Source organism: Entamoeba dispar, genomic scaffold (assembly GCF_000209125.1).
Source record: "Entamoeba dispar SAW760 scf_1105229463605 genomic scaffold, whole genome shotgun sequence".
Classification (NCBI taxonomy): domain Eukaryota; phylum Evosea; order Mastigamoebida; family Endamoebidae; genus Entamoeba; species Entamoeba dispar.
In genome coordinates, this window is record NW_001855776.1 from 1 (window position 1) to 16,956 (window position 16,956).

General features: G+C 23.7%; 7 protein-coding genes across 7 annotated transcripts, besides 29 other annotated features; 3 read left to right on the forward strand and 4 right to left on the reverse strand.

The window, feature by feature from the left end:
- Positions 1 to 281: 281 nt before the first annotated feature.
- Positions 282 to 342: a microsatellite.
- Positions 343 to 393: a sequence feature (AT_rich).
- EDI_095230 (uncharacterized protein) lies at positions 389 to 1,330 on the reverse strand (the record flags this gene model as incomplete). Its single annotated transcript, XM_001741160.1, has 1 exon — positions 389 to 1,330. The coding sequence occupies one exon, from the start codon at positions 1,328 to 1,330 to the stop codon at positions 389 to 391; it is 942 nt and encodes a 313-aa protein (XP_001741212.1).
- Positions 1,331 to 1,349: 19 nt separating this feature from the next.
- Positions 1,350 to 1,509: a microsatellite.
- A 3-nt stretch (positions 1,510 to 1,512) lies between these two features.
- Positions 1,513 to 1,540: a sequence feature (AT_rich).
- A 261-nt stretch (positions 1,541 to 1,801) lies between these two features.
- Positions 1,802 to 1,938: a sequence feature (AT_rich).
- An 837-nt stretch (positions 1,939 to 2,775) lies between these two features.
- On the forward strand, positions 2,776 to 3,372 carry EDI_095240 (uncharacterized protein; the record flags this gene model as incomplete). Its single annotated transcript, XM_001741161.1, has 1 exon — positions 2,776 to 3,372. One exon carries the CDS (start codon positions 2,776 to 2,778, stop codon positions 3,370 to 3,372), a length of 597 nt encoding a protein of 198 aa, XP_001741213.1.
- A 171-nt stretch (positions 3,373 to 3,543) lies between these two features.
- Positions 3,544 to 3,573: a sequence feature (AT_rich).
- Positions 3,574 to 4,276: 703 nt separating this feature from the next.
- Positions 4,277 to 4,321: a sequence feature (AT_rich).
- A 38-nt stretch (positions 4,322 to 4,359) lies between these two features.
- Positions 4,360 to 4,471: a sequence feature (AT_rich).
- A 64-nt stretch (positions 4,472 to 4,535) lies between these two features.
- Positions 4,536 to 4,633: a sequence feature (AT_rich).
- Positions 4,634 to 5,506: 873 nt separating this feature from the next.
- Positions 5,507 to 5,541: a sequence feature (AT_rich).
- Positions 5,542 to 5,911: 370 nt separating this feature from the next.
- Positions 5,912 to 5,940: a sequence feature (AT_rich).
- A 136-nt stretch (positions 5,941 to 6,076) lies between these two features.
- Positions 6,077 to 6,112: a sequence feature (AT_rich).
- Positions 6,113 to 7,156: 1,044 nt separating this feature from the next.
- Positions 7,157 to 7,187: a sequence feature (AT_rich).
- Positions 7,188 to 7,196: 9 nt separating this feature from the next.
- Positions 7,197 to 8,519, forward strand: EDI_095260 (uncharacterized protein; the record flags this gene model as incomplete). The annotated part of the gene is made up of 1 exon (XM_001741162.1): positions 7,197 to 8,519. The coding sequence occupies one exon, from the start codon at positions 7,197 to 7,199 to the stop codon at positions 8,517 to 8,519; it is 1,323 nt and encodes a 440-aa protein (XP_001741214.1).
- A 44-nt stretch (positions 8,520 to 8,563) lies between these two features.
- Positions 8,564 to 8,637: a sequence feature (AT_rich).
- A 148-nt stretch (positions 8,638 to 8,785) lies between these two features.
- On the forward strand, positions 8,786 to 9,289 carry EDI_095270 (uncharacterized protein; the record flags this gene model as incomplete). The annotated part of the gene is made up of 1 exon (XM_001741163.1): positions 8,786 to 9,289. The coding sequence occupies one exon, from the start codon at positions 8,786 to 8,788 to the stop codon at positions 9,287 to 9,289; it is 504 nt and encodes a 167-aa protein (XP_001741215.1).
- Positions 9,290 to 9,354: 65 nt separating this feature from the next.
- Positions 9,355 to 9,744, reverse strand: EDI_095280 (uncharacterized protein; the record flags this gene model as incomplete). The annotated part of the gene is made up of 1 exon (XM_001741164.1): positions 9,355 to 9,744. The coding sequence occupies one exon, from the start codon at positions 9,742 to 9,744 to the stop codon at positions 9,355 to 9,357; it is 390 nt and encodes a 129-aa protein (XP_001741216.1).
- A 397-nt stretch (positions 9,745 to 10,141) lies between these two features.
- Positions 10,142 to 10,183: a sequence feature (AT_rich).
- Positions 10,184 to 10,240: 57 nt separating this feature from the next.
- Positions 10,241 to 10,269: a sequence feature (AT_rich).
- Positions 10,270 to 10,790: 521 nt separating this feature from the next.
- Positions 10,791 to 10,841: a sequence feature (AT_rich).
- A 210-nt stretch (positions 10,842 to 11,051) lies between these two features.
- Positions 11,052 to 11,111: a sequence feature (AT_rich).
- Positions 11,112 to 11,122: 11 nt separating this feature from the next.
- Positions 11,123 to 11,872, reverse strand: EDI_095290 (uncharacterized protein; the record flags this gene model as incomplete). The annotated part of the gene is made up of 1 exon (XM_001741165.1): positions 11,123 to 11,872. One exon carries the CDS (start codon positions 11,870 to 11,872, stop codon positions 11,123 to 11,125), a length of 750 nt encoding a protein of 249 aa, XP_001741217.1.
- Positions 11,873 to 11,899: 27 nt separating this feature from the next.
- Positions 11,900 to 11,965: a sequence feature (AT_rich).
- Positions 11,966 to 12,017: 52 nt separating this feature from the next.
- Positions 12,018 to 12,086: a sequence feature (AT_rich).
- Positions 12,079 to 13,314, reverse strand: EDI_095300 (nonsense-mediated mRNA decay protein, putative; the record flags this gene model as incomplete). Its single annotated transcript, XM_001741166.1, has 1 exon — positions 12,079 to 13,314. One exon carries the CDS (start codon positions 13,312 to 13,314, stop codon positions 12,079 to 12,081), a length of 1,236 nt encoding a protein of 411 aa, XP_001741218.1.
- Positions 13,013 to 13,033: a sequence feature (AT_rich).
- A 45-nt stretch (positions 13,315 to 13,359) lies between the features above and the next one.
- Positions 13,360 to 13,403: a sequence feature (AT_rich).
- An 11-nt stretch (positions 13,404 to 13,414) lies between these two features.
- Positions 13,415 to 14,007: a repeat region.
- A 23-nt stretch (positions 14,008 to 14,030) lies between these two features.
- Positions 14,031 to 14,595: a repeat region.
- Positions 14,596 to 14,610: 15 nt separating this feature from the next.
- Positions 14,611 to 14,702: a microsatellite.
- Positions 14,703 to 14,750: 48 nt separating this feature from the next.
- Positions 14,751 to 14,790: a microsatellite.
- A 27-nt stretch (positions 14,791 to 14,817) lies between these two features.
- Positions 14,818 to 16,563: a repeat region.
- Positions 16,564 to 16,565: 2 nt separating this feature from the next.
- Positions 16,566 to 16,626: a microsatellite.
- Positions 16,627 to 16,631: 5 nt separating this feature from the next.
- Positions 16,632 to 16,954: a repeat region.
- The last annotated feature ends 2 nt before the right edge of the window (positions 16,955 to 16,956 follow it).

A 16,956-nucleotide genomic window follows, 5' to 3' on the forward strand; every position in this document is an offset into this window, starting at 1 on the left:
TTTTTTTAATCTTTTTTTTGAATAATACCTCATTTGTACTTTGAGAACTTGTGGTGTCTTGTTAACTACATTTATCCATGCCGCAAGTTGTTGATGGTTATTACATCCAATAGCCCCAATCCTTCTATCTTTTCCATACATTAATTGAAATATACTTTCTGATTTTTCTTTGGTAATAGTAAATACTCTACTATTATTACATATCGTAGCAGTGCATAAACAAATAAAAAATAGAAAACTGCTTGTTTGCATAGTAGTAAAAAGTATTTTTCTAAGATTCCTTTTATTTTTAAGTTTTTATTCTTTTCTTTTAAAATTCTTTTTTATTTTTATTATAATTTTATAATAAAATTACTATAATATCTAATTTATCATAAAAATGAATTTATTATTGTTGTACGCAAGGGAGCGATGCTTTCTCATCAATTAGTCTATCTCCACATTCACTGGCATAGTCAAATTCTTTAATAGAACTCCAACTTAAATTTTTCATATCTTTTATTTGAACAATAGAATCATCAAACCAACGCATTTTATTTGTAACACACTCTTTAGCTAATGTATAGAAATAAATAAATTGTTTGTCTTTATTATCTGTGTTAAATACAGCAAAAAAATTTGTTTTTTGAGACAAGTCTCCTTCTTCAAGTTCAATTTTATTTTTCCACGTATTGTCATTAATAATTGAAACATTTGGTTCAGTAATTTGATTGATTGGAAATTCCTTAGGTAATACATAAGTTAATTCAACTGAAGCACCATTAGAAATATATTCATTTTCATTATATTGGAATATGATTTGATATTTTACTTGAAATCCATTTTGTATAATGCTTAATGGTTTTTTGATAACATCAATATTTTTAATAAACTCAATAATTGGATATTCTTTTGTATTTGGTGTAAAATATGGTAACCGTTTGATAATTCTTCCCCAAAAACATGGAATACCTTTAAACTTTGCAGTATTAGAAGGTGTATTCCATCGGTCAACAACAAATTTCATTTGTTCTGGGATAGAAAGTTCTTTCTTTCCTTCAATCCACAACATCATTTCTTCATTACTTTTCTTTTCTTGGTCTTTTAAAATAAGTTCCTCAGAACTACAAACTCGATAATAATCAAATATATTTTTTGATGACTCCTTTTGTAAGTACCGAAGTGCATGGAGATTTTTATGTACTTGAGAACTTGTAATACTTAAATATGTTTTATATTTTACAGATGCAATATCTGTCTCTTCATTTGGTGAAGTAGTTTCAGAATCTTCTGAACTATCATCTATATCCATCATTTTTATCATATCAATACAACTCATAGTCTGAGCCATTATTTTCTTTGAAACAGAGTTCTTCTTTTATTTTTTTCCTTTTTTTAATTTCTTATTTTATTTTATCATTATTTTTTGTGTTATTATATTTTTTGTTTTTCACTTTTTCATCTTGTTTAATTTCATTATTAAAATCATTCAATCTTTTATTTCTTCTGTTTTTTTTTCATATTTTTTTTGACTTATTAATATTAATACATTAATTTTAATGAACACTCTAAATGAGTTTAATCAAACTAAATTTTTTTTTTGATTATTTTATCCGTGTCATTTAGATAAAAATAATTTTGTGCTTGATATTGATTATCCCTCATTGTTCTAAAGTATTTCTCTGAAAAGAGTATTACAATTACTCACCTTTTTGCTTAATAAAGGAATAAATTCAAATTAAGAATCAGTTATCTTAACTAAAAACAATAATCAAAACTTTAAGACAATAGTAAAGATATTTATTTCAAGAGAAGAAAAAACAAATATTTTTTGAATTTAAGAATAAAACAATATTAATAAATATAACTGATAAGATTAATAACATAATTTAGTTCTTTTTAATAGTAATTTTTATAAACCTCTTTATATTTTTTGTTATTAAATATAGAAATTTATAAGACCAATATAATAATATGTATTAGAGAAAGTAATCTAGAAGTAGGTTCTTGTCAGTGTAAATAAGAAAGGTTATAAGATGAGATATAAAAGGGATATTTTATAAGAATAAGACTAAGTCAGATATTAGTAAATATTAATATTTAAATGTTAGGAATAAAGTTTAATTCTAGGTGTTTTTATCCTTTTCCTTTTTAAAAACTCTTTTCAGGCTAAAAATAAAGAGATATATTCTAAAGATGGCATTGTTATTTCTATAACAAAAATAAAGAAAGTGTTTCTGTGGTTTCTGGAAAAAAATACTTTGTTTAAACAAACTAATAATGGATAAACACAGGAAATTACCTAATAGTTTTATAAAATGTTATAGGCTCCTTATGCTTGTTCTCGTATCATTGTCAAAAACCCTTAAAAATGAGGGGTATTCAAGAATAGAATTTTGTGGGAAGAATTTAAGAACTATCGAAAACTTTTAAAAATAGAATGAGTTTTCAGGTTTTGCGAAAAAAGAGTCAAATACGAAAAAAAAAAGAATTGGGAGCAAAGAGCTAGTTAATAAGGATTATTAAAACACTAAAAAGAAATTGAAACAAAAAATAAATAAATTTTGTGCAACTGAGTAAATAAAAAACTATAATAATAGTAAAGAAAATTAAAGAAGAAAGTTATTCTTTTGTTTGAGAAAAACCGAATCGTTTCAGCTCCGTTTATAAGTTAATTTTTTAGGTGAAGCTTTTATTCATAAAGAAGGAATTAAAAATTGAGACAATTGAACCTTTGCTAAACAAGTAAAAAGAAAAAATTAAAACTTATAAAAGAAGTGCGAAAATTCATTTACAATGCAATATCAATTGCAGGTCCAAGAAATTACTCCATTACAAAATGCTATTATGGATGTTGTTATTTTGGTGGGTACACCTCCTAATACTCAACAACAATTAGATATTAAATTACCTGCTTCTGCTACATTAACAGACTTTTTTAAGACTATCCAAAATGAAATGGCAGAAAAGAAATTAATTCCATCTCAATATGCTATTCAATACAAACAATATGATTCAGTATGTCAAGTTCCTGTTTTTGCTCTTTTAGAACAGTTTTCAACAATAGAAATTATGACAGAAGAGTTATATAATAATGCACAAACTGATCATAATCATATAGAATCTCCTATGGAAATTGAACCAACACAACCTCTAATAGAAAAAACTTATAATGTTTCTTGCCATCGTTGTAAGACACGTAAAAATGAATGTTTACGATGTCCTATTAATCCAAAACATAAATTTTGTGAAGGATGTATTACAAAATATACTACCCTTGATAAATTTCTAAGTGATGGGTGTCCTATTTGTCAAAATAAATGTCAATGTGCTTCATGTAAAAGGAAAGAATTGAAGCGTTTAGGAATAGAAGCACCTATTCCAAAGAGATGATGATGGTGATGGTTTAACTTTTCAATTTATTATTATGTGTTTATTTGAACGTTTTATTTTGAAACATCTTTTATTCCTTTTTTATTTTTGTGATATTTTTAAGGGGAATATAATGGATTGCAATGAATTTTTGAAGTAACAATAATAATAATAATTTAGATCAACCAAATGTAATTTAAAGTAATAAAAAATATTATTAAACTAAGTTTTTGTGAAATAATAAATGGTATATTCATAATAGTCAAGAAGTTTTGATTAAGACTAACAAGAAATTGATTCAAAGAAACTTTGCTAAAAAGAAAAAAGTTGTATTGTTAGATAAATATGGAAAGTAAAAAATTAAAATAAGAGAGTGTTGATATAACCAATGAACTTTATCTATTGTTTAGTGAAAGTAGATTAATACTTTTATTCTTTTCATTTGTTTAAGATGATAAAAGTGATAGTTTTGATTAAAATATATTGGTTATAACCTCAACTATAATTCTTATAAAGGTGCAGTTATTTAATGTTATATTTTGTATTGTATTCTATATACTTTAATGTGAATGAATTAATTTTTTGAAACAATGAATTTATCATAAAATTTATCAGTACTTGTTTATACTTACTGAAAACAAACAACTCAAGTTTATCATTAGTTATAATGATAAGAATAAATATTATCATTTCTTTTTTTTTTATTTTGTTATCTATTTGTTATTTTAAGGCATATATTTGTTTAGCACTAAAAAGAAGTGTATGGTGTTATTTTTAATATTAATGAATTTCTTGTTCGTTTTTGAACATGCTTTCAATAAGTCTTTATCTAATCTATTTTCTAGAAAATAATCTATTGTTTCTGAAATAGAAATATTATCTTCATCTTATTAACCAATTATATATTCATTTTGTTTAACCGAAGTAATATATTCATTTTGTTTAATAGTATTATTTTAATTATATTTTAGAGTCATTTAGATACCACTATACTCTTTTTACAGTATGATATTAAGTTTAATTATTGATTATTGTTGTATTTTAATATTTTCAGATAAAATAAATAAAAATAAAACTTCCTAAATTTTTATTTTGAATTAAATGAATTATTTCATTAATTCTTTGCATTTGTCATCAACAACAGTTTAATACTATCATTTTTTTATTCTTTCAAACTGTACTTCTTATTTTAATTATTTTTATTCTCTTTTTTTAGAAATTAAAATTTAAATATTTATATTATTTGATAACATTCTCTTATTAATAAAATAATTTTATTTTAGTGGCAAGTATTATTTCTTTTTGTTGTATATTAATGGGAAGAAACACTTTAATTCTTATTTATGGTATTAAGTTTCGTATTGTCAACTACTTCTTTTTATACTTTTTTAATTAGAATGTTAACTATAATTAATATCTATCTAATAGCAAAAGATAATTTGTTATAATAAGTGATACCCTTCTACTCTGTATACTTTTAATTACTTAAGACACAGTTTTATTCTTAATTTTTGATAGAGTATTTTCAAAAAAACAAACATAAAATTCCATTGAAAATGATGTTTATGTATTTTTATTTTATAATCAACTATTTCAGCATTTTATTTGAAATGAATGTTTCATTCTCTCAGAGAATAATAAAACTACAAAATATTGATGTTCTAATGGATAAATACAAATTAACATATTTTTAATAAGTTTTTTTCTAATTTTTGAAAATATGATAACAAAAAAGAAAGTTATAATATCGAAAGACTTTTTAAATATTTTTTATCCCAATCTCAATCATTTGAATCAATTTTTGAATAGAAATAAAATGAAAGGTATTGATACATTTATTGATTTTTTAATATTCTTTTTCCAAAAATCAAAAAAAAAAAAATGATTATGTTTATTATTATCAACTCAAAAAATGAACTGCCATATGAATGTGGTTTTATTTTTAACAAAAGCCACTAACAGTTAATCGTTCTAAATTTGTTTTTTTTTATTATAGACCTAGTTTATTAGGATCAATAAAAATAACAAGAATTTATTGTGGAATATTCATTGGTCTTCTTTTGGTTTATTCTCTTATTTAGTTATGAATAAAAATTGACTATAGTACATAGTGATTAATATTATTTTGAATGAAACCAAACAATAATCATCTAAGAAAAATAAAAAAATTCTTTTCAAAAAATTAAATTTCCTTCTTGCGAGATGAGTTGTTGAAGATTTATTCATTTAGAACCTTCTCATTCAGATAATTAAATCAAATATATAAATTATTCAGAGAGATTGTATAATACAATAAAGTGATTATTAATAAGAATAACAAAGAGTCTATAAAATCATAGAAGATACTTGTTAGAGTCACTTCATGTATAGAATCTGAAGATAGAGCAAATCCCTGTAAATTTATAAAATTAAGTCATGAATTAGGGTGTCAATTTGTGTTAAGTGAAAATGAAGATGTAGTATAAAATTATAAAGTTGTTTATAAATCAGGAAATACTAATATAAAAGAAACTTTATTTTTAACTCAAAATTACTTTTGTTTTAGTTCTTCTTTTTCTAGTAAAATAATATTTATTAAAATTTAAATATCAGATATAAGAAATTGAATTATCAAATAATGTTATTAGATGTTCAAGGTAGAAGACTTGAATATTATCTAACTTTTAATAAAGAAGAATGTTATAATCTAATACATTATCTTTTTCATTTCCATTTGCGTTACTTGAATTAAATATATATAAACAATACAATAAAATATTATCTAAACATTTAGATCAAGAAACCAAATTTGATATTCAAACTGCACAAGAAGTATTAGACACTGCAGAAGAAATGAAAAAATAAAATTAGATTCTTATCAAATGTTAGAAAGTCAACAAAGGAAAATTGCATTGATTGATCAAGTACTTAATCAAACACACTTCTATCTTATTGAAATAGAAGAAAGTATTAAAACAAAATGTCTTTAGTTTATAAATTAAAAGTAAGTTATACTAAAAAAGGTAAAAACCTGTACCACTGTAAGTAATAGTTCTTCAACAAAAAATCATTCAAAATCCACCTCAAAAATTTGAAATTAACATTATATTGAAATTAGAAAGATATAATTTAATCACTAGAGTGATGACAATTTATAATGATAAAGTTATTTTAGAAGAAACTAGTACTGAGAAAAGAAACTTTTAATCAGAGGATTTGCTGTTGTTGATGTGATTGGATTACTTATAAAATCAAGAAATGACATATGAATATTGCATTAAATCATAATTCAAAAGAAAAAGGAGAGGTTAGAATTGTTAGTATTTCATTACAATTTATTTATAACAAATTGTCTATTAGGTATTTAAAATTAACTAATGAACAATTAGTATTGTTTTTGAACCTAATTCCTGGGTATTTGATTCTGGAGACATCCTAATCACTAAAACATTTATGCACTGTGATCTATCAAGGATAAATTAAATTTGAACAAGACGAAGATTTTTCATTAAACCTACTAACTGGTAAAGACTGTAAAAGACTATCTTGCTCAAAGAAAACTAGCCAAAAAAAAATTTAAATATCCTTGATGAATGTGATAAATTCTGTCAAAAAACAATTCAAATAGCTGAGATTCTACTAGTACTATTGAACTAGTTCATTTTATAATGAAAGAACAAAAGAATTAATGAAAGTATATGAACAAAAGAGTGATTAAATACTTAAATAGGGGAAGTATACTTTCATATGTTCAGTTCAATTATTTTTATTATTTTCACTTAACGTTTTATAAATAGAAAAGAATAAACAAAAATAGAAAAACAACTTTTTTAAAAAAAGAAAAAAATAATATTTAAGTTCTTCCAATGGACGAAAACATGTCTCGTTCAACTTCTCTTAAAGCAAGTCCTAGACTCTCTGATGACCTAGAAGATGAATATACTGAAGAAGATGAATATAGCAGTTCTTCTGATTATACTTCATCAACAGACGATGATGAAGAAAAAGAAATGGAGGCGTCAGAACTTCTTGAGTCATGGAGTGAAGCAATGAAAAAACTAAAGTTTATGGTTGAACTGTACTCCAAAGAAAAAGAAGAAAACACTAAATTAATAGAACATATTAATAAAATGGCTACCGCTATTAATGAAATGAAACTGGAAATTGCTTCATTAGCACAAAGTCAAACAAAAGCAATAAATGATTTAATGATGGAAAAAAAAAGCCATGCAGCAACATTAAAAAAATTAGAAATGTGTGAGACACATGAAAGTGAAAAACCTTTTAATGGAACATTAAGGTGTAATTGCGAAATAGTAATTTCTAATGGAGAAGTTGAAAATATTATTATTGTTAAAGATGACGAAAAAAGATGGAAAGAAATAGAAGTTCAAAAAGAATATCTCATGAAAAGAGTTGTTGAATTAACACAACAAAATGCTCTTATTAATGAAGAATATGAAGACCTAAAAATTAATTTTGATATGAAAAAAAATAATATGGAAAATGAACTTAATAACGTTCAACAATCTGCTAGAGAAAGAGAAGTTAGTTTAGTTAATAATCAAGAAATGTATAAATCTGTTGCTCTTCAATTTTTAACTCGTGAATTACCTTTATTTAAAAAAAATATTGAATCTATTGATACTATTCAAAAAGACATTAAACTAAAAACAGAATTTGCATCATTTATTATGAGTAGATATGGGATTAATATAACTGATGTCTTAAATGGTGAAAAAAGTATTACTAAAATTCAAATGATTCCTCTTAAATTCCGTAAACAAAAAAGTTCCGTTACTCATCAAAAAACAATTAAATTAACTCGAATGCATACTTCATTATCAAGAAATGGAACAATTGACTTATCCTCAATTGCTGAAGAAGATATGATCGATGATGATGTTACTCCTGTTAAAGTTTCACAACTTTCAAAATTAAGTGTTACAAATAATTATACTAATGAAGAACATCAATCTACAACTGCTCCAATCAAAACTCTAAAAGGTAAAACTTCTATATTAAAGAATCCTTCATTAGCACGAACAAATACTGGAATTCTTCCAAAAGAAACAACAAAAAAATTAAGAGCAAGTTGTTCACCAAAAAGAAAAAGGCTGAGCTTAAATCAATTCAAAAAATTATTGACTCGTTCAACAATCTCATTAGAGACAGCCCCAACTGAATAAAACTTTATATTTAAAGTTTCTTTTAAGTGTTGTTCGTGTAGTTCTATAATTTAATTTTTTAATTTACATACAATTGTGTTTATATTATTAAATGAAAATTATTTAATATCATTTTAATCATCTTGTTTATACTTTGTATTTTTGAAAATCTGTAAATAAAATAAAAAATCCTTTTTACTAAATAACACAATTAATTGCAAATTTTATTAGTTTCTGTTATTAAAGTTATGATTCAAACTTGGAAATTCATTTCAATTAAACTCAACATGTTCCCACAAATGAAAAGTCCTACACCAGATAAACCAAGAGGAAGAACAGAGTGTGGGTGTTATGGAACTCTTCATAAAGCAATTGGAAATTGTCTTTCTTGTGGAAGAATTCATTGTTCTGAAGAAGGACCAGGTAAATGTTTATACTGTGGAGAACGATTAGAGATTATAAGAAAGAATGAAGGTTATGATGAGGCACAAGAACGTGTAGATAGGTTATTGTATTTTCAAGAAACACAAGCCCAAAGAACAATAGTAAGAGATATGTCAGGTGAAGATCCATTAAAATTAGACTATTGGATAAAAGGAAAAAAAAAGAATACAAAGAAAGAATTTAAGAAAACTAGTAAGAGAATAAATCACAGAGTTCAATATGAAGATGTAGATCCAAACCAGTTTGATTTTGTGCAAGAAGATGATATTGGAACATCAGAAATGTACCAACTAAATAAAAAGCCTAAGGTTGATTTAAATGTTGAAGATACTGATTATGATGATTAGACACATCCAAAAAAGTATAAAAAAACCAAAAACATTATAATTTAAAGTTGTTAAAATTTATAAATCTATTTTTCTTTTCCAAAGAACGCTAAACCAAGAGGAAGAAGCAATGCACCCCAATAGAAAGCTGATGTAATATAATGGGCTATTAAATTATCTTCTTGAGAAAGAGGAGTATTGTTTATTTGTTCTGAAAAATTTTCTAATTCAATAGGAGGTGTAATCAAATCTTCTGTTATTGTTTCTATATCAGGAACAAAGAGCATTGGTTTTTGTTGAACAATACCAATAACTGAATTACATCGAGAACATCTCATTTCAAGAACTGGTAACGCAACACGTAAAGATTCTTTAAATATTATATTTTCACATTTAGAAAATTGTAGTGGTGAATTCAGTACTATATCTTCTTTTCTGAAAAGTAAGTTGTGACACTGTTTGCAATGAAATGTCATTTTTCTCTTTTTAAGTTCTTACAAAAATAAGTTAATACTCATGTGCAAATATTTTAACCTTCTTTCAATTTTTAATCCAACTTTTTCATTATCTTAATCAATTCATTTGTAGCTCTGTTAATTTTTCAATAAACGAATCATCTATCCCCCTAATCTTACTGACTTGTATCTTAGTTGAAGATTCAAAAATACTCAACTTCATTAATTCAGTTAATAAATTTATTTTTTGTTTATAGCTATTAAAACTTGGTTTGTGTTCATTTCTTTTACTTAATAAAAACAAAGAATAATTCAATATATTGGTTGGTTTAATTCAATATCTCTTTAGTTTCTTTCATAATTAAATATATTAGTTAAACGATTTAAATTGAGTTCTATTTAGAATTGTGTAATCAACTTAATAAATTATTCAAAGAAATAATAATTGATAATATATTAACACTCCAACAAATTTTATATTTTATGTCAACTCATATCATTTGAATACAAGTACTTCTATTTTATTTAAAGTTAAATAATTTAAATGAACATTAAACTTTTCTTCTTTTTTCTTTTAATATAGTTAGTCCATGATATATCAAATTAAAACTTTTTTATGTAAATTAAGAAGAAATTAATTTAATCCCAACTTTACTTTGCTTATTACCCATACCCATAAAAGTAAAGTTGCATAAAAATAATAGTATGGATGAATATTACATATTAATACTTTAGAATGCTTGCTTGTTGAACAAAAAAAATACAAGTTAATAGTTCAATATAACTAATATTCCTTTTAATAGTATTTACTTCCAGATTCTCTATTTTTATTTTCTTCATTTCGATTATTTAAATAATCATAGAAGCTATACTAACTGATCTAACAACACCCCCTTTGAGCCCATAACAATTGGAATGGGATAGGTATGATTTACTTTCCTTTTGTCTAACATTTAAGTGTCTTTGATATAATTCCAAACACACTTATTAAAAGAAATTTATCTTTTATTTCTTTTGACGATTAAATTTTTATTATAACTAGCTTTGTTTTACTTTTCAGTACAATGTAATAATTCTAATTGATTTATAATAAAATTTCATTATTTATTCATATAAAACAAAGTCTAATTAACAAGAAAAAGGTCATAAAACCAACAGTAATTTTTTAAAGATCTTCAACAACTTTCATTCTTATCTTTTATTTCTGAATCTAATTTGTTATTTTCAATATTTGTAGTAAGTGTATTTGTTACACAAAATATTAAAACTTGAAATACCTTTTTATTGAATTATTATTTTATTGCTGAACTTATTTTATTATCGTTTTCAAAAAAATAAATAGTTTTATATACTTAGAATAATTTTATTCAATAATCTATTATAATTATGTCATCAAAAATTAGTCATCAGAGTCATCATCATAAGAATCTCGCTCTCGAGAAAACATTCCACCACTGAATTTTGGATGCTTTTTTTCTTTTGGATCTGATTTCATTGTTGTCTCAACGGCACCAACACGAGATAATGCCCATTCAAGATCATCACAAGTCATGTTATTTCCACCAAATTCAGCTAAACCAATAAACTGTTTAACATGGTTTGTATTTCTATAAACAATTAAAGTAGGAAGAAGTTTATCTGGATAATTGGGGATTGCTAAATGACTTAAAATCTTAACAAATTTTGTACTTCTTTTCTTATGAGCCAACTCATTTAATCTAGCACTTAAAATATCACATCCCTCAATCCCATTTTTATATAACAACACTACAACATAACACTCTTTTGATGCTTCAGTTACTTCTTGTTTATATTCCCCAGCAGTAAGTTCAACTACTTCTTTGTACTTATTCTTCTCTGCAATAGCTCTCATTTCAGCTAATCTTTTTTCTTTAATTCTTTGAAGTTCTTCATCACTATCATCATCTTCTAATAATTCATCAATCTCTTGTAATGATTTGTCTTCCTTAGCGTTATGCTCTACGACAGGAGCTTCTTTGTACAATATATTTCCTTCATCATAAAGTTTTTGTTCTTCTGGACTTAATGCTGCTTTATTAACTTTTGCAATAGCATCTTGCCATTCTGTAGTTTCTCGTTTTCTTTCAATTCCATTAACAAGTTGTTTTTCTACTGATGATGTGTTCATTCTAAATTAACAGTTCACCTCCTTCACTTTTTAATATATCTATTTTTACTATTTCTTTTTATTATTTTTGTTATATGTTTTTTCTAAAAATATCTGTTAGAACTTCATTAATTATTCCAAGTTTATATTAATTTTAAATCCTCTCATAAATTGAAATAAAACAAATAATAAATTTATACTTATTAAATGTAATATTCACTTTTTATTTATAAATGTCCTCTTCCAATCAAAATAACTTCTGGTAATGTTCCTTCTTCTAGTCCACGTTGTTGATAACTTTCGAAATTATCATTATTAGCATTGAGGTTAACAAGGTCATATCCTAGAGCAGTTTCTCCTTCTCTGATTGTATTGCCAAAAACAGTTTTAACATATAGATAATCTTCAGTAACACCAAAATCTTCTGATTTAATGATTTGGCAATCAGCCAATTGATACTGCCCAACTGGTTTACCGATTTTAGTAACTTCAACAACGTAATACTCAACAAGATTTTTAGAATTTGTTAATGCATCAAATGGATGTTGGAAGAATTGGTGGGCATACAATTCTACTTCTGTTCCTTTTAATACATCAACAAGATGTAATGTTCCTGCTACTTGAGTACACACCATTAATGGTCCAACACCACCTAATTGATTTACATTAACTTTCGGAAGAAACACAAGGTCTTGACGAGAAATAGGAACAACTTCAACGGAAAAAGAAACTTTAAAATCATAAGTATTTTTATGATCATCTTGAGACACTAATTTCTTTGTTTGTTGATATCTTAAAGGAACTAATGTTTGTAAGAAATCTATAAATTTTTTTGCGTGATCAACAGATTGAAAGAATATATCCATTCCATCAGGCATTTCTTGGATATCTGTAGCTTTTTGGTGAGCGTTTGCTTTTAAGATTTCTTGTTCTAAAGTTAAAATAGATTTTTTATGTTCAGCATGTTGTCTTAATTGAACAACACTTTGCCAGGTATTTTTTGCTTCAGCTTTATGACAATTATCACAAAATCCATTTACAATAATAAACTCTACATTAAAGTCTTGTTGAATAACAGTGTTTTTAAAGACTTCTTTTTCAATAGTTAATTTAATTTTTAGTCTTTTTGAATGTTCTTCAGTCCAAATATATGATGCATTGATTAATTTTAATTTATTTAATCCTTTGATTCTTTTTATTAAATAAGTCATTAATTCTCTTGACTCTGGTTCACAATAAAACCATGTTGTTCCTGCTAAAAACTTTTTACATCTTTTACATTGATCAATAGTGATTTGTTTAGGAATTCCTTCTGTAATATCAATAGTTTTATGTAAACAATTAGCACACATACTACTGGGATTTACTTCAATTAATGCTCCACAAACACAACAAAGCATTTCAGCTTTTCTTTCAGGTAAATTAATATATTCTGGTTCATTAGTGTTAGTGGTATTACTCATAAATTATCTTACTTTACTGTCCTTATTATCTTATTCTTCAAACCCTTTTATAGTTTTTATTAATTTCATTTATTATATTTTTTATTTTTCAATTCTTGTTAGATTCAAAGATAGCACGTTAGAGACACCACACACAACCCTAAGACATTTTCATCCTTTGAGTCCCCCCAACTATGGACTGATTATGATGTTGTATTTGGCTGAAAAACATCTTACCTAATACTATAAGAATACTACTGATTATTATTTATGGTGATGGGATATTCTTGATAACAAAAGAATAGGTATTTATAAAGACGTTGTTATTACTTGTTAGGATATAAAATATATTTGACAATATGTGTATTATCAAAAAAAAGGTCTAGTTGTTGTGGTTGGTGCTAAAAAGAAAATTAATCCATAATAATATATATTAATTATGTATTCTCCTTAAAATAAGAAAGTAAAGAAGAATTTTAATACTTATTAAAATCAGACAAGTACTTAAATGAGATATTTAAGTATGGGATATCTGAAATACTCTATTCTACATTAAATAAATGAGGAAAGGAATTTTTCAATTCTCAATAACTAAAAACTAAGAATAAACTAATAGTTGATGACCAAACACTCTTAATTCAAAGGGATGGGATTACTCTCCTGAGCAATGAACAATAGGAAATAAATCTATTAACATTTAATTATCTACTTTTTCTTTTATTCTTCAATTCTTGTTAAGACTCTTTTTCAATGTAAAAAACATATAACATATTTTATTGCCTTTGTATTGGGTAAAGTTCTTGAGTGTTGTAAAGAAAAGTAAACAAGACACAAGCATTCGAGGTGATATAGAGGAATGACGAAGTAGCAATAAAATATTTAATAGGAAGGTATAAGAAATACCAAGAGAAGAGTGATTAAAAAAAAAAAGAAATAAGAAATGAAAAATTGAATAAGAAAAATTGAGTAAATTAAATAGTAATAAAGATATACTTATAAGAATCTTAGAATAACAACAAAGAATGAAATTATATAAAAAAAGAATAGCGAATAAAATATTGTCAATTTGAAGGAATAAATAAAATATAATAAAGAAAGGAAAAAGGATATTATATAACAAAAATATATTCAAGCAAAAATAAAATGAAATAGAGAAAGTTAAAGATTTAGTCAAATTAAAACAAAAGAAAAGAATAATGAAATAAAAATAAAATCAAAAAAAGAGAAGTGAAAATACAAGAGTAATAAATAAGAAAGAAATAAGAAAGGTACAAGAAAACTAAGTAATAGAATAATAGGTGATGTGTTGTATTATTTTAAATAAAAAGTTAAATAAAAAGTTAAATAAAAAGTTAAATAAAAAGTTAAATAAGAAAATAACAATGAATAAATAAAAAGAATAAAAAATATGATAACAAATAAACTAATTATAGACAAACAACAATAATATTAAATGATATTATTTTATTATTAATTTTATTATATATTATTGTTATTTAAAATAACAAAAAATAAATAATTTGATTAAATGAATAAAATGAATAAAGTGACGTTTATTAAAATGACAAAATAATAAATAAAGTGATATGTTATAAATGTGTATTTAATTGTTAATTATCTGATTTTAATCTGATATTCATTAAATTAAAATGGATGAGTTAATAAACAAGAACACTCATTTCTTTAAAGAAGAAATAGAAACACTTCCAAATATTCAACAATCAATTGATGATATTAATAAACATTATCATTATTATTTAAGAAGTATTAAAAATGAAATATTTGAAATAAAACCAGATGAAACATATTCAGAAGCTATTAAAAGAGGAGAAGGAATAATTGATAGAATTGATGAAACAGAAAGAAGAAGAAAATTAGTAATAGAAAAAAGTCAAGAAACAATTAAAGTAGTTGAAATAATAAAGAATCAAATGAAGAAAATAATAGAAGAATGTAATAAAGATGAAGAAATACTAATTAAAACACGGAATGAAATAATCAATAAAATCATTTCTATTGAAGAAATGGATATGAAAGATAAAATATTCAGAACACCAAAAGAAAAAGATAAAATCACAGAAAAATTTAACAAAAAGAAACAAGAATGGAACACATATTATAATTACAGTGATTATTTAGAGATGAAGAAGAAAAAAGAGGTAGAGAAAGAATTGAAGAAACAAGAAGAAGAAGAGAGATTACATATAATGAGAGGAATGAATACAATTGAAGAAATGAAACAAATAGAAGAATGGACAGAAAGAAAAGTATTTAATATATTATTTGATTCAGATATTGATAATTGGAATGTTAATACATCAGTATTTAATCAAAGGATAATGTATAGGAAACATATAATAATTATTATTGAAGATATAAATGGAAATAAATTTGGAGGATATATTAATAAGAAAATTGATAAAGTTGATAATTATATAAATGATCCAAAATCATTTTTATTTTCATTAAAATCAAAAGGAGGAATACAAGAAATGATGAAATTTGATATTAAATATCTATATTCATTTATTTTATGTAATCAATCAGGTAATTATTTGTTTGCATTTGGATGTATATATGATTTACTTGTTTATAAAGAAAATTATAAAACAATATCATATTGTAATCAGTGTTCATTTGAATATAAAGGAATTGAAAATGCACTTTGTAGAAAACAATATCCTGAATGTTTCACACCCAAACGAATCATTGTAATTGAAATGAAATGATTTTATTCATTATTGTTTATTTGAAATATAAAAAAGAATATAAAATAAAATTAATAAATGAATATGAACATTTCATCTATCAATAAATGAAATGATGAATATAAAAATGGTCATATTTCATTATTGTTTCATTTGAAATAATAATATTCAATGTGTTAATTTAATAAATAATAAAAAGAAATAAGAATAAAAAATAAATAAAAATATAATAAAATATTTATTTTATTCTTTTTTATTTATTTTTTATTTTATTTATATTATTTTATATTTATTTATTTTATTCTTCTTCTTTTATCTTTATATCTATTATATATTTCTTATTTTATTATTTATGTTATATTCTTATATCTTTTTATTCTTATTTTATATTTATTCATTATTATTCATTTCATATTAACATTGTTAAATATCAATACAACATATAATAAATAAATGATATAAGATAAACAACAACAAATAACAATAATAAAATATAAACAAACAATATAAACAAATATAAAATAATAAAATATCATCTATAAATAATAAGAATAAAAATGATTATATCTTATTTTATTATTATTATTATATTTTTCTTTATATTCTCTTATTTCATTATTTTATTCATATCAATACAAGAAACCCCCATATGAAACAGTGTTCCAATACAACGACATCATTATGACATGGAACAAACAAATAATGCCAAAAAGGATGGACAATATCACAAAAGACTATATATATGTAACAAATAAAAAGAATAAAACTAGTCTATTATTTGATATGACTATTGTGGCAGATCACAATATTAATGGGGTATTGGAAGAAAAGAAATATGTATTAAGAATTAAAATATAGAATAAAATAGAGAAATTAGAAGATGTTAAAATAATGCAGTGGTAACTCTATAAATTGATTAGTAAATATAGAAAGCATAGGACTAATAAAAGAATAA